This window comes from Schistocerca americana, chromosome 4 (assembly GCF_021461395.2).
Source record: "Schistocerca americana isolate TAMUIC-IGC-003095 chromosome 4, iqSchAmer2.1, whole genome shotgun sequence".
NCBI lineage: Eukaryota > Metazoa > Arthropoda > Insecta > Orthoptera > Acrididae > Schistocerca > Schistocerca americana.
This window is the reverse complement of record NC_060122.1, coordinates 81,577,195-81,593,861: the sequence shown is the minus strand read 5'-3', so window position 1 is coordinate 81,593,861 and position 16,667 is coordinate 81,577,195. Positions and strand designations below refer to the sequence as shown.

At 42.1% G+C, this 16,667-nt stretch overlaps 1 protein-coding gene across 1 annotated transcript in view; it reads left to right on the top strand.

The window, feature by feature from the left end:
* LOC124613274 (zwei Ig domain protein zig-8-like) overlaps positions 1-16,667 on the top strand; it is a 433,383-nt gene that overhangs the window by 316,909 nt on the left and 99,807 nt on the right. The window contains exon 4 of the mRNA XM_047141967.1: positions 8,505-8,632. Within this exon, the coding sequence (XP_046997923.1) occupies positions 8,505-8,632 (128 nt within the window). The remainder of the gene's footprint in view (positions 1-8,504; positions 8,633-16,667) is intronic.

Below are 16,667 nucleotides of genomic sequence, written 5' to 3'. Positions count from 1 at the left end.
TTTTGTACAGAGCATACCAAGTACTGTTATTTCGTTATTTTATGAACAGAACAAATAAATATAAGAGAGAAAAGAAAATCAGCAGCAATATAGTCTCCAAATTATCTAAAATAGTATTACAATGCTCGGATTGTTGGCCGACTTCAAGCCTGTAGACAATATGTAAGTAAAATTCTTCTCCTTGCGCATAATCGTGCATCAGAGACAGGAGTTTGGCATAACGATATGGCGTGGGATCTCGTGAACTCTGCCATATACTATACCAGAGAAAAGGTGGGTATTGGTACGCTATGCTGTATAATGGTATATTAAGACTCCAAGGAGGCTAGAATGGCGTTAAATTATACACGAACTACGCTTTCTTGTGTGCGTGGTACCAGTATGCATCGAAAGTATGCAGTGAATAGACCGGTCTGGAACTGTACTTGCGTTTGGGTAAGTTCGACAGGCAGTGGAATATGATACAATACAACTTTAGGATAATAATTGTGTGTAAAGAATGGGATGACTTTGAAAGATTTACTGAAGATTTTGCGGCACCTGTGATGCATTTCATGATCTTTATTTTGCATTTGTAAAGGGAAGTGTCACTGCAGAACTTACTAGAAAATTCAGTGTATTGCCGTACCGCAAATGCGAACCAATGTTCACACTCGGCAAACGCGTTAGTCCTCCACTTCTGAGGTGTCACTGACGTTATAAACTGTCCTCTCATCTTTGAGGAGTAAACGATACCCCACAGCAGTGACAGTAACTGTTTGTAATAAGTATTTTTATCTACGCACAAGTTATTTCTGAAGGCATGAAGTGTGGAACCGTAAAGTGTGGAGCCTTATAGCAGTTTTTGAAATTTACTCTTGTGCCAATGTGAGCGTCATATATCAAAATATATCAAATTTTGAAACCAAGAAATTTATTTAACTAACATCCACTATTTAAAATCCTCATGTTAAGTGAAAAACACTGCCGCAGTTGTATGTTTACTTTGTATAAAACACGCGACCGATTTTGTGACGTTAGTTACATCATCTGGCGAAGCCAACTACAACATGATACTCGAGTACAATTGGTATTAAACTTTCCCCGCGATTCCTAGAACGGTCTGCAGTCAGCCTAGGCACTGCCTTGTACTCCAGTAGTCGGATCCACTGGAAGATCGTTCCGGCTACTGGCTCCCCTTGGAAATTTGTGGTAAGGTCTTGTAGGGCCAAGCTGCTGTGGTCATCGGTCCCTAAACCTACACACTACTTAAGATAACTTACGCTAAGGACGACACAAACAACCACGCCCAAGGGAGGACTCGAACCTCCGACGGGGGGAGCCGCGCGGACCGTGACAACATGCCCCTGATAGCGCTGCTACCACGTGCGGCACTGGTGGCCCTTTCGCATTAGTTTACAGTGGGCTGCGCCATGACTTTTAGAACTGAGTGAAATTCTAAGGATCGGAAAAAAGTTTAACACCAGTTGCACCCCACTATCGTGTAGTAATTGACTTCACCTAATGATGTAACTTTGCAAAACCGATCGTGCTTTTCAAATGAGATAACTATACAGCTGCAACTGCGATTCTCACTCAACCAAAAGTACAAACAGTATTTCTACTTCTTATACACTAGAATTTTTTGCAGTTATGTCACTATATTCGAAATAAAACATACTGCAGTTTGATGGCAGAGTTGTCCGCAATGTAGCTGCATTAACTGCTATCGCAAAATTTTTAGGTAACGGTGGGTACAATAAACGAACTATCATCAACTGACACTTTCAGAAGCTTACCACTAATGTTTCACTTCTCCAAGCACCATATTAGCTGCTAAGATCACAATAATATTTCAGAAGTTTTCTGCAATGGTTCATGTGGTGTGCGTACTGTAAGACCTTCGGTACACACACAATCAGATTATTTGACTTATCGCTCTAACGAAGTAGGTGAGTGACAGCAATATGTCTCTTGGTCTTATCGTGGCGTGTTTATCTTCTGCCGTTAGGTCAGACGATAGAAATGCCACTTGCACGCTTAGAGTAGCAGATTGACGATGACGAACTTTAGACAGAACTTGATTAATTTTCACACACATTTATTAAAATAATAACAATCATAAACCTTACTTAACTTGATTCTGGATGCTATTTACAATTGACAAGCAGAAGTTCCTTTGGTCTTGGTACGTTAATCTTATTCTCACATATCTCTGATACTTGACAAAGTGTCTATACATTTCTCTTCATGGCTATGTACAGGGATATGATAATCTTATTAGGCGCAGACTAAAACCTGACAATAGACTGGTACGGACAAATGCAGACTAATGCAGACTAATGTAGACTGATGCAGACTGGTACAGACAAATGCAGACTGGTTAATCGGAGGTCTGTACACTCGTTATAGTACCTCACACGTTCAGGTATCACTATGCGAGTGTGATCCACGAGGAGAAAAGGTTCTACGTTAGCAGCAATCTCATTGGCTGCGTTACATATTAATACGCGGATCGGCGGAAGCTGAAATTGGTCCGTCTCTAAGACAGCGCCATCTCGTAGTGCGGACACGGACGAGTGCTGCGCCTGCGCTGTTGTGCTTAGCGGGCCGCGCTCTAGTGGGAAAGTTGTGTATGCGCTGACTATGCGGAACTATGTACACAACAATTCACTTCACCAAACAGCATTATAGACGCTGATATAGTAGTGCGTCATGTTCTACACTAGAAAAATATAACTAATAATGTGGATTGTCCAACATGGCTTTTCATTCCTTTTAATTTTAGGCCTGCTTGAGATTATATTCCAACAACATTTCCCCTTGCCAACATGATAAACGTTGTCGGAATAGCGACTGAGGTAGAATGGCCACAAATATTAATAGTATTAGGAATCACTGTCAATAATTTCCATTGCACACATACAGCAGGAAAGAGGGACATAGGGGTGGTGGCAAGATGAGGGACGGTTGCGGCGTGAATACGGGCGTGGGTGAGGATAGGAGCGTGATTTATGAGAGTGGTGACGTATGAGGTCATGCCTTTACCCGATGTGTAGACAACTCGAATGTTAAAGGTCAAATCTGATCTAGAGTACTTGTTGCTCACTCTCCATGATCCGCAATCGCCACTGCATTCCGACCCACACACAATTTAGTTCAGTCCTTACTTTCGGTGTGTACCGTACAATTCTGAGATATGTACCTCGTGTAAGATTCCTCCCAATCAGATACTAACCTAAGCGTTTGTTCCTTATAAATTCCTTACATACTACCTCTCAGGTGAAGTTATGTGGCGTGTATCTTGATCGGCAGGTTTTATTTAGAAATGTCAATGACGCAGTTACATACTTTTACTGTGGCAAAACCCGCACTCGGCATACTGACAACACACTGTGCTAACATTTCACCGTAAAAAATAACAACAACTGAGAAGGTTTACAATCCCTTAGCCTCACAACCACAACATAGTAACTCTTCTCAAGACATCGTCTCTCTACAGCTTAGAGACTATTGCTGCTACGCAACAGCTTATGACGTTTGTGTGGCAACAATAACACCACCAGGAGCTTGTGTTGTTTCATTCTATTGGAGTATGATTCGGTGATATAATTGACCATTTTCAGGCTCCTAGATAGATGCAGCAGACATAGCATTACTACCCTATTCGTTCACTGAATTGTGATTAGCCAGTTTACATTATATATGTTCATGTGAATACGCTAGTAATAAGACTGTGAAAGAGGACAGCTTCTAATAATACCCCAATGTTACATTTGGCAATAGCTGCTAAAAAGCAAATAACATGCTGTACTACTGATCAAGTGCAATTTTGTGCAAGTTTGTGAAAGGTGTGTAAAGGTTTACTTCATATGATCTAAAATCCTACTAGGCTAAAATAACCTTATGGGAAAAAATACATTCATTTGAGGACATACATATAAAACAGATAAAATGCTATAGTGTATAATGTTCAGCTGCAATGGGTGGGATATAAACTTATAATCAGCTAGTACTGTAAAACTACTTAACATTGAGTCGTGTAGTGAAGGTCTTTTCCTACAAGGTAGAAAAAATATTTCTGATGCAATATTAGGCGGTGATCAAAAGTCTCCATTTAGAGGCGCTAATAGTAACAAGACAAAAGCGTAAAATTTTAACCTTCCCTAAATTATTCAGAGCAGACACACGTACCGAAAAATGTACTGTGTCGCATATGATACAATGTTTAACACCAGAAGACGAATAATAGCAGATGAGGCACTTGCATAGAGTAGGTTACAACCACACATTAAAAATAATATACAGCGAGAGTAGTAAAATTGAAACACACCGTAAATAGCCTATCCATGTGGGGCAGATGTGTATAAAATTTAATACGCTACACATGGCTAACTCCATGACATTCTGTGTACTACGTCCAACTTAACAAATATGCGTACCAGATCGGGACTCTTACACACATGGCCTATCATATCAGTGGGACGCGTTTAGTAACTAGACACCACAACACAAATTATTCATAAGTCCTCAACGAGACACTAGTGGGCGTATTATCTTACGCGAATGGTAAGAAAAATGCTTTAAGTTTTAATCGGTCTTTACTGCGTTTCACCCAGTATTATTCTGCCCCATCTCTGTAACAGTAACTATGACCTAGTAAAGGCGTAAATAATCGAGTCTGTCTGGAGCAGACGCCTGTCTGGAACATATGAAGCATGTCACAACATAACACGTGGCAATAACAAATGGCAGCATGAACGTCACTGCAAACCGGCTCTATGCAGCCAGCACGACATATGCGTAATATTCACAATGGATCGGACACATAAATAAACCAAAATGTCTTCACCTCTTAAACATAGGGCACCTACGCTTTCTGAGGTGAACGTCACCATACCTATAACAAAAGCAGCAGAAACTACCAGCGTCCATGAAACTAAAACTGGAACAACACAGAAACATAATCAGACTCTCAGACGTAGGTCGTACGCTAAGAAAGACACAGTACCTGCACATATCTTACGTTTCTGGTGCGTCTGGTTACTGCACATCAACTGAGATAATAGTATGGAGTAAAGCTCCAAACGTGCCAGAACCTAAGATCGTGCCATAGTCATACACTTCCATCGCAGGGTGTGCTAACATCTGTCGGAATCAAGTGGGAAATATGCACGTTGTATACAGCATATGTAATGAAAGACGGTTGTAAGTAATTTTACGACTTTGGCCACAAACAGCCGCCTTCTTTTGATGTTCAGTCATAAAATTATTTGCCAGTTGTAGTCCAAAATATTCCTTTTGTAACGTTAATTAAAAAGCTGGTAAAGAGACATTCCACATGCACGTGCTTTATTAATATACTTTGAGACAGTTATTAGTAAACATGAGAACTTTTTTGCAATCCTCCGTTTTTACCACGCACCAACGCTCTCTCTTGATGCGTTATCTTGAGTATGTAACCAAAGTTCCTCATCTCTGAGCGACTGTTGTAACTTCTGACCGGTTGGCCGTCCGATTCGACTCCTCTACTCTATCTAAAAGCAGAATTTGCGCGATTTTTTGTGCATATTCCCCACTAATGGTATGACCAGAAAAATCACAATGCTAAATTGCGCATTTTAAGGTTCTTGGATTTATTTCAGAAAGGACAGAAGTAATGAATCAAAGAAGTAACATGAGAGCTTGAAGCTCCTCTGATGAGGGGCCTAGAGATGGAGCACGACGAGGACTAGGAAGTTACAGGCCATATCGTTTTCAAGTGTACCTCCGGGGAACTTCGTTAAGGGTTAAGGAAAGCTCAGGAGACCATATTATGGATGAGTAGACAGGGAAGCGAATCCTTGTTTCCTCGAATGCGTTTCCTTTGTGCTGTTAGTGGAGCTTTCTCTCTCGGCGCTGATTCATGAGGAGTCGCGTTAAAAACATATGTCTGACTCTCCATTCTATGTGTAGGTAACACGTCCCACATATTAGAGTTATCTTGCTTCTGTCTGAGGGATCCATACCTCACATGGTTTTATCTGACATTTGACTGAGGTTCCACCAGCATACTGACATCATCTTCTTTTCATTACAGCCTCTGTATAGCTACGGGTAGCTCCTTTATGGATCGTATTTCTCCCAGAAACTCTTCATCATTTCTCTCCTGTCCCCTCGCTCATTTTCCGAAATCTTTCGTAGACGTTTTCCTGCCTGCTCCACTGGTGAGGCTCTATACGTTTCTTGTATGTTTCTCTGTCCTTTAACGGCGGTGTTTTTGTCGGTGTATACTTGATTCTGCATCTCGCTTTCCCTTTCCCTTTAATCTTCAGTTCAACAACCCACTTCGTATCTGCCTCTCCTCTTGCTCTCAACATTGTGTTTCTCCAGTTTTCCTTCCCTTCCACCTTAACCCCAGTTCAACAAGCCACTTGCTTCCGGTCTCTGCTCCGTTCTCCCCATTGTTTCCCACACTATTTTCGTTCGACATTCTATTCATTTTCATACTGGTAAATTGCCCGCGACTTTACCCTTTCAAAAATGATTTCTTCTGATGATGTAGTCGTTCTCCGGTACTGTTGTTCTCGAGGTCTTTATATTTCTCACCACATCTTTCAGGACACAATATTTTCCCCAATATCTTTCTTCCTCTTCTAGTCGTTCGGCACCATATCTTCCTAGCGATATCGCCGCAGCCTCATACAGTAGTGGATTCCGCACTATTATCTTGTAGTGTCTGATCTATGCTTCTGTATATATAATCTTTTACTGTGTACATCTCTGGTCGCACATATGGACCACCTTATCTTCTTCATTCTTTTTATCTTTGCCTAATTTCTCCTGTTTATTCATGTTATATACTCCCTCAAGTATTTCAGTTTCTCCATTTTTTACACAGTACTTTCTGGTATTTTCCATTTCCCAGTGGTACAAAATGTCTTCGTATTGTTGCAAGTGATGCTCAGTCGGATCAATTCGACTAACTTTCTTAGTTTGTGGAGTTCTGTCTTTGTGCCTTCTTCTGTTACGCTATCACTATGTCATCCGCAAAGGCTAGGCAAGTAACTTCATCGCTGTTGTACTCGTTTTTCTCAACATGTATCTTTAGTATTCACTATTTCTCGTTTATTGCTTTCCTCTGTGTGATCACATTATCCACATCCCTATTTGACATCGGTCTTGATCTTCCGGTTGGGATCCTCTCAATCTTACCCTTGCATTTGTGTGTGTCAGAATTCCTATTAATAGCTCTCACGTAGTTCCGTCTAGTTCTGCGTTCTTCAGGATTATTTCAAGAGTTCGTCTGTCGATGCCTCTCTGATATCCACAAAAGTTACATACTACCCGTCTTTTTTTTCTGTAAGGCACTGTTGATGCAGTGGAAGTATCTGTTATATGCATCCTCTTTTCTTCCTAAATCCAGCTTCATAGTCTCCCTCTTTACTTTCTATCCATTCGTCAACTGACGTGAAGAGTTTCCACAAGACCTTGTAGCAACCTTTTGTACCGATTTTTGTTTATAGTGTTTTGCATGTTTCTTGTTCCCTTTTCCGTTGTTGGTACTATGGTCGTGTTCTTTTACTCTTCTGGTAAGACTATTTCTGACATACAGTCTTAGTCATGTTATCTACCACCTTTTCGCCTTCCCACTTTATCATCTCTGTTCCTGTCCTGTCTCCGCCTGTCGCCTTATTAGTATGTAGGTTACTTATGGCCTGGGTGGAACATACTGATATACAAAATAAACAGCTTTCATAATTCGTCATCACAAGTATGAATGTCGGTAGCGTTGCGAACTAACTGCAAGGCATAGAATATTTCTGGTAAGTACTGTGATGAGAATTGTACATGATGTCTGTACCATTTGCTACTGCACTGAAATTTATTGGTTAATTTTAGTTATAGTGACCGTTTTGGAGGATTACAAATATTTACCTCATTGCTAATAGTTCAGCCTGTGTCACTATTCTTTTCGAGAAAGAATGTTTATTTAGTCCTCGTTCCCCGGTGGTTGCGCCGAACCTATGACACTAACACCTGCGCCCTCAATATTCATCTATTAACGGACCTCAAAAGAGTTGCACTTTTTAGAGTTGTAATATTGTGCAACTAAATAGCTCACTTTGTTAGTGTGAGGAAATATAAATGTAAGTACTTCTGTACCTAGCTGTACCTAGAACTTTTTCTCACTTATAGCTTCGCCCATCTCTGCGTGTATGTCGAAAAGGTCTAACTGCACGATGGTTCGGAGTCTACATTACATCTAATGGAAATATCGAGGGAAGCCAGGGGAACACCACACCCAATAAGACAATGGGTAGCAAAAATCTATGGTACTTAAATTAACCTACCAACTGATGACATATTGACACTGTTTACTAACATTATCTCAAACGAAATATTAAAACTTCTAGGTTAGCATGCACGTAGTGACGCCAGATTTGTTTTACAGGAGGAAGTGATGAGCAGAGTGGCAGTTAAGGGTAACATTTTACGTTATGTTAACGGAGAATGGCGTCGCTGACTGTCCTTCCTGTGTGCAGAGCCCGTGACGACGATCGTGGGCGAGCCGGACATGTACATCTACAAGGGCAGCACCATCAACCTGACGTGCATCGTCAAGCACAGTCCGGAGCCGCCGCCAGCCATCGTCTGGACGCACAACACACAGGTGAGTGGGTGTCCCAGCGTGGACCAGGTCCCGCGCAATTCACAAAATGTAGTTCCTTGTAGATTGGGCTTTGAAGCTGAATCCAAAAACGTAGGATCACAAAGTGCTTGAGATGTAAGTGCATATTCTGCTGTCGACCTTACTGTCTCGCATGATTAGTGAAATAACACTCTCCCGCCGGCCGAAGTGGCCGTGCGGTTAAAGGCGCTGCAGTCTGGATCAGTAAGACCGCTACGGTCGCAGGTTCGAATCCTGCCTCGGGCATGGATGTTTGTGATGTCCTTAGGTTAGTTAGGTTTAACTAGTTCTCAGTTCTAGGGGACTAATGACCTCAGCAGTTGAGTCCCATAGTGCTCAGAGCCATTTGAACCATTTGATTTTTAACACCCTCCCTTCAGTCGACACTCACAGATGGTGTTACACAGTTAAGTAATCCGACGACTATTTGGCTCTCAACTTACCTTATACACTCAGACTGTTTACTAGGGTCACCAAGCACTTTTTACGTTCAGGATGGGCGTAATACAGGAGCAATTTTTCCTAGTTCGTATTCTACTTTGAATAATACCTTCCCTTCAGTCACTACTCAAACGCCGCGCGACACAGTCAATTACTCCTGCGACATTTTCGCTTTCGACTTACCTCATAAACTGTACTATATTAACGTCGCCAGCCTCACTTAACATTAATCTTGTTATGCAAGAGATATATATATATTTTTTAGCTGTGAACCTGAATGATTTCTTGTTTTTAAAATTAATTTACTGTACGACACAGTCACGTTTGTTTCTAAGGATACGGCGGGTTTCGCCTGGTATCGATCATCATCAGCTCACAGAACACCCGAGGTGGTTCAGTGCCTCCGTTATGGAAAACCACGTTGTTACTTCGGAGAATGTAGAGACTATTAGCCGAGGTTGATTCATCTCACGTTATGGTTTTTAGTCAGCAACTTAGTCGTTTATTAACATCGCCGCTAATTTATTACACGAAAGAGGTTTGGAAACTACCTGCGACTATAAGGGCTGACTGGTTCAGATGTCTGAACAAGCAGATATCTGGGAGAGTTTTTTGTTCATGTCGATTATATACGGAAAACTATGCCACCATCACTCAACGACATTATTGAACGTGCTGCTGACAAAGACCGTAGGACATACAATGCTTCCGTTCTAAGACTGTCTTTCACTGCGTAGTGAACTCCACGATATCTTTATAATACTACCGTTTCACGTATTGTATAGTTAATCTTTTGTTCTTCCGATCTGCCATTTGTGAGCAACTGAAAACTAATGATATATCCATTAATATCGGTTTAGCTTTACGACAGATTCCATAAAGGACTTAAAGCCACCCAATATCTTATGAAGCAAACAGGAAGTGTGTGGCAACCTCCATACAAAAGGAAAAGGGGAAGACGCTGTGCAGAATGGAAAAATCAAGTGGAGAAGGAGATGCAACAAAGAAGCTGTGAATGGAAGTTTGTTCAAGGATCGAGAACCTTGGATAAAAGCTTTAGAGAAACGATCTAAAGAGCTCTGAACAACTAAGGAAAAAATTTAAAAAAGACCTGGTTTTGTGCACTTTGGATACAGAAAAGGAAAACCCATCAAAGTCGTTTTCCTATAATGAGATTAATATTATTGAGTCCAACTCCTCTGTTCTGGTCATAGTACAGACGTGTGGTCCAAAATGAAAAAGACACACACACACACACACACACACACACACACACACACACACAACATACACTGCACATATATCTGATGGGACGATAGAAATGCACCTGTGAAGACTATTTACTACATAAATGACGTTCACATCTTCAACGGTGGGCTTTAGTTTGCCTCTATATTTGAAGTAACACCGAAGCTGAAAAACCTTGAAGATGAAGATGAAACCACATTTAGCAATCATGGCAGCTGAACCACCAAAACATACACTATTGATCCTTTAAGAATACCCTTTATCTCTGTCACGTGGGAGGTCACCTTGCACGGACTGTAGACGTGTGGTGTAGGACAGCAACCCATCAGCTCATTGCCCGTTTTTCGCGGATCACTGAACGCTCATAAGTATCACACCCTCCTAACAGACCATCTTCAATGGATGTTAGGAGACGTTCCTCTTCAGATTAGGAGGAACCAGTGGTACCAACATGACGACTGCCCAGCCCATAGTGCACGAAGTACTACAGCGTGTGTTAACGATTTGTTCCCAAATCCTTGGACTGGACGCAGTGTTGACTTTCTTCTGTGGGGAAAGGACATACCAACTATACCCGATGATCCGCAATTACTGCAGCCTGCTCGGACATCTCCACTGAATTGCTAGCACGTCTACAGCAATCGTTTTATACCAGACGGAAAGCATGTATTGCCGCTGCCGGTGGTCGTTTGGAACGCAATCTGTGATGGTCACTTGTCTCGTTACTGGTCAGAATCCACGTAACTAGTGTATTCGCTTGTGTTGATGTTTAGTGTGTGCTACCACAAGTATTGTACATGCGGGAACTTTCGAAAATACGATATCTTGTAAACGAGTCGTACTAGAATCCTGCTACAAATATCACTGAGTATCTAACTTGTACTATTTTAGTTGGTTAACTGTAACAGGCATTGATATATTTAAAAAGTATACGTTATCACAAAAAAATACAGTTTCTAACAGTTATTGAAGTCTGTTGGTTGGCTAATAATACGAGATCCTGAGTAACAGTCCATTCCGTGAAAACCGCACACCATTAGCCCTTTCCATTTCTGCAATATTTGTAGTACACGCCGGCCGAAGTGGCCGTGCGGTTAAAGGCGCTGCAGTCTGGAACCGCAAGACCGCTACGGTCGCAGGTTCGAATCCTGCCTCGGGCATGGATGTTTGTGATGTCCTTAGGTTAGTTAGGTTTAACTAGTTCTAAGTTCTAGGGGACTAATGACCTCAGCAGTTGAGTCCCATAGTGCTCAGAGCCATTTGAACCATTTGTAGTACACGTTTTAGGTGTTTCACCTTGTATAATTGTAGCCTAGCCTTTCCCCATTTCCTACACCTGAATTCCCCATTTCTCTCCAGAATACTTCCCCAAAAGCATAGTTGAAGAGCAAGACGATCGTCAATCTCCTTGTCTAACTCTTGTCCTGATTACAAAGGTATCAGACATCTCTTCTATGAACGTCACATCGGAAGTGGTGATGGTCAGGGTTGGTTGGATAATCGTTTTTTTTTCTCGTTATCTAAACAAAGCTCTGAAAAAATTATAAATAGCATACTTCGATCAATTGTGTCGTGCGCCATATGTCTGTTTCACTATACCCATACATATTATAAAAATGTATGTAAGCGTGTTCCATGTGTCCGAAATTACTAATTCAATTTCAGCCAAACTTGGAACACGTATCCGTCACTGACTGGAATGAATCATTGTGGGCAGGAGAACGCCGAACCTATAAAAGGGGTGAGGATATGGGGTGAAAGAGAAGCGTAGTGCACGACACGTAACTAGACACAATAAATTCAAGCAGTATTTCAGAATGAGAGCACTTACCGACTTGCAGCCAACTTCACACATAATTTCAATCCTTTACGAGACTTCTTCTCGCTGAGACCCCGATAAAAATGATGAAAGGACAAAAGTTGATCTCATTACTGCGTTTTCGCTGTTCGTACAGTAATAGCGCCGCTTCAGGCATCTTTTAGTTTATTGTTTCTTTATACTAACTCCGTTTCCAACATACTTTGCAGACAGTATTCGCATGTACCACTGAATGCTCTGGCAAAAATATTATATGACAGTTTAGGAGATAGGACGTCATAAACACTGAGATGTGTGAAAAACTGCATCACGCAAGACGTTTTACTTTATTGCATGTTACTACTAATTCTGTTCGCAACACGCAGCCCAGACAGAATCCACATATACCACTGGCTATATCTGTAAAAATATACCATTGTACAATATATAGCCAGAGTGATATGACATCTTATAAAATATATGTGTGAAGCGAAACTGCAGGGGGAAATGCATTAGAGATACAGGTGAAATACGCGTACACGTGTACAAACATGTGTGAAATAAAGTGTGCATGAAATATGTGTGACACGTGTGTACGGTGGCAAAGCTAGGGGTAAAAACATCCTCCAAACCCCTACTCCGATTTCAGCCGAAATTCGTACACATACTACTTACTATTTGGAATAAAATACTGTAGAGGTAAGAACCAGCAACATCCAGATCAGGTGATGGAAATATCGTGGAGAGAGAATGGGGGAGTAGGTGAACAGAGGCAAAGGGGATACGAGAAGATGGACACTACTAGCTGGGAGGAGTAGGTGGACAGAGATGGGGGGTGGGGGAAATCGGCGGAAAGCGACTAGGAGCAGATAGACAGGGAGAGGGGCAGGAGTAGGTAGACAGAGAATAGGGGAAGAGATGCAGGGGTGAGGAAGAGTTAGTATACCGAAGGAGACGACTGGCGTGGGGGGTGGGGGGTGGGGACGGGGGGAGGAACGGGATACGTACAGATGGGTAAGGACCACATCGACAGAGTTAGAGGAAGATGGACTAAAGAAGAGGAGGAAATGGCGAAAGACAAGGTGAGGGCAGAAGGACAGAGAGGGGGCAGGAGGACGTGGACAGATAATGGAGGGAGAGGGAGGTGGAGATGAGCAGAGAGGAGGTGAGTAAGAGATGGACAAATAGGGGGGAGAAGAACGTGAACTAGGGACGGAGGAGGACAGGGATTAGCCTACTATAGATAAATAAATACTCAGACAACGTAGCGTTTCTCAATAGTAAATTATGCCATTTTCAGTCGAATCTTCTCCATCACACGCAATATTCTCCCTCTCGTCCAAGAAACTATCTCCAGAGCTTTCTTTCAAATACGTCGAACTTTATTTTATCCAGCTCCTTATATGAGCACAAGACTAGCATATATGCGTATATGTGCGTTTTTGAGCACAATTCTAGTTTCCCAGCTGCTTGGATTTTACTTTTTTTTTTACCCACGGTTTTTGGCGGGCAATTTTCGTTGTTAGTTGTCAGAGCTGACGTAGTCCTTACAGCCTACATCTCACCAAAAGTAAGTGAAACCATCCACATGAGACTAACGTGAACCACTTACTGTGAACCAGGATTCATTAAGATAATCGTCTTTGGTTTCCATTCATTTATTTGTCGGTTAGACATTCTAGCAGTTCTTTCAAGTCTTGCTAAGGCTTCTTTCGTACCTCTTGCCGATCTTGGAATTATATCTTTACCATTTGCGTATTTCTGCACCTAAACTGATAGCTACAGGATAAGCCCTCTTGTACTGATACCTGCTTCTTTTATAACAGTTTCAAAGGCTATATTAAGCAAAAGGCAGGGAAATGAATCTCCCTTCCTTTCACCGATTTTGTGTTCACAGCACCTGATAACGTATTTTGTATCTTTAATTGAATCCTGTTATTTTATATCGCATATTTCACTAAGGCGTCAGTTTATTATGAATCTGTAATTGTTCCATTCTTATACATAGATCTCTTCTGCCAGTACCGTCATAGGCTGATCCCATGTCTATGAAGACTTGCTGTGTATCATTCATAAATTACTTACACATGTTAGTATTTACCGAATCGTGAAGATATGATCACCATTAAATCTTGCTTGACGAAATAGACATACATAATCACCAACAGCATTTACAATATAAAGCTCAGGGCTACTAGAGGGGACGTTGAAGAATATGTCGTATGCAGTAGGTACAGGCCAATTCTCCTACAGTTAGTGCACACCGTGTGTCACCTTCCCCATGTATTGGGTTTACGATACATTCCGTTCGTCAGGGATACTTTCATTTAGCAGTACCTTAATTTCAAGATTACACTGTAATGATATTCTGTCTTCCTGGACGTACAGATTGTGATTTCAATGGACTCGGCCACTTGCTGTTGGCCGAAGGCGTCTCTAAAGGCGATTCGTGCATTCATTTCAATGTGGATTACTGACGGTGTTTCTGCAGATATGAATGCATCCCGTGATGTTGCTGGCTGTCTGAGAGCGTGGCGAAACTATCTGAGAAGGAGAATTAACAATGAACGTGAACGCTTTTCCAGATATTGACATGACGTCAAGGGGTAAGTGCGAAGTGATGTTCGTTGTCAGCGATCTGGTGTGGCTACGTAATGGGGAACAGCCCATTGATCTGTCGAGGTCTTCGGTCCGTGACTCGCTTCCAACTTCCGCTCATTCCTTATTCATGTGCTGACCGTGCGCTCCGTCTGGTTTTCAACGGCCCCGAGAGCTCAGGGTACAAACAGACTTTTCCACCTCGGTGACGAAATAATGTACCATGATCGAAAAGTTGCCAGAGTGCAGAGAAAATAAAATATACGACCCATTCCTAAGCTGCAGAAGGAAACTAATACTCTGTACACAGTTACGCAATTAGGTCTCCATATGTGATCTGTAAAATTACTGAATCAGTCTTCATATCCACTATATTAGCAACGTTATGGCGATTGATCCAGAAGTAGGCCTCTTAATTTTCGGATTCTTGTGGTGAATAGGCGTCTTACAACCCCTCCAGTGTGGTGTGCAACAAGTGTGTAGCCTAGAGTCCCCAAGTTTCTTCGTTCTGTCTCAGAAGTGACCATTCACCTGCGAGAAATGTTCCAGTTTTATACAAAATTCAATAACATTTATTAGGAAATTAGCAGAATATTGTAATTAACTATAGCTATCGGTGAGAGTAATTCACTTCAAACAAATATATCAGGTTTTTCGCCGACAAGTGTTTTCAGTAATAGTGGGGGCATGGAACAAAGTAATGATGAAAACCCGCAAGTGATGAAACGTATCTAAACTTCATGTTCGGTGGACCAGCCGAAGAAAACGTTTTACTGCAAACCTGCTAGCATTGTGTAAGTCCCTACGAAAGTTGAAACAGAGTCAAAGTTCTTCGATGATGATTGTCAAATTAAGTTGGAATTTGCCACTGGATATCACTCGGCTCAACAAGCCTCGACTGTGGCCGAAAAACTGGAAGTATGACGCAACCATCACCGAAATTTTTAACTACCCCCACTTGCTGGTTGCCTAAATTTTCTGGTTATCGTCATAGTGCCAACAATGCTAGATGCTGTTTTCACTGTCAGAAAATAAATGTATGGTGTGACCAAACACCATACAGAGTGTCAGAGAAACTACAGCGTCACTCGTAACTAGCAAGCCAAGACTTTCTCAGCACTTCCGGAATAAAATAGTCTCCCAGAACGCCCGGAACAATAGTCTACCAGCACTGTCCGAACTAGAGCCTCCCTGGCCTGCTGGGACTAGGCTTCCCCTGCACTTCCTGGACAACAGTTCACCTGCACTCCCTGGAAAGGCGCCACTGTACTACCTGGACAAGGATTCCCCTACAGTGGACAAACGTCTCACAGCAGTGCTAGGACGAGAGTCTCCAAGTACTGATGGGTGCCACAATGAGCTAGAATGAGCGTCCTCTACAGTGCCAAAATAAGAGTCTCCCACTCTGAGTACTCGTGAATCTCCCCAATCACCTGGATCAAGAGTACCGGCACACGTTGGATTGAGCGTCCCCCACTCCATCAGACTGACAGACCCTCCACGTGGTTGGGTAGAGAATAGCCCCATACTGTCGGGAAGATAGCCTCACACACTGTCAGCATGAGAGATTCCCCCCTCCCTCAAGTGCACGAGTAAAAGTCCCCAGCACAGCGGAAACGAGATTTACCCCATGCTACTGCAACGACCTTCCCTCCACACTGACGGAACGACACACTGACCGATATTAAACTCTCCCACCTCCCTTAAGCTGACGAACGACAAATCCCGTCACTGACTGTCTAGTTATATATTCTCAACTACTGTACATACCATTAAACAGGCTGGTCAAAACAGTCTGAACGCTTGTAAGGATGTTGCAGGGTAGGTTGTGCTATGGTTATAAAGAGAAAAAAATCGATACGTTACGCCGTTTCCGATTAATTAGAATTGAAGTTAACCAATCAGGTATTTGTGCGCGCAAACCCAAGCAGG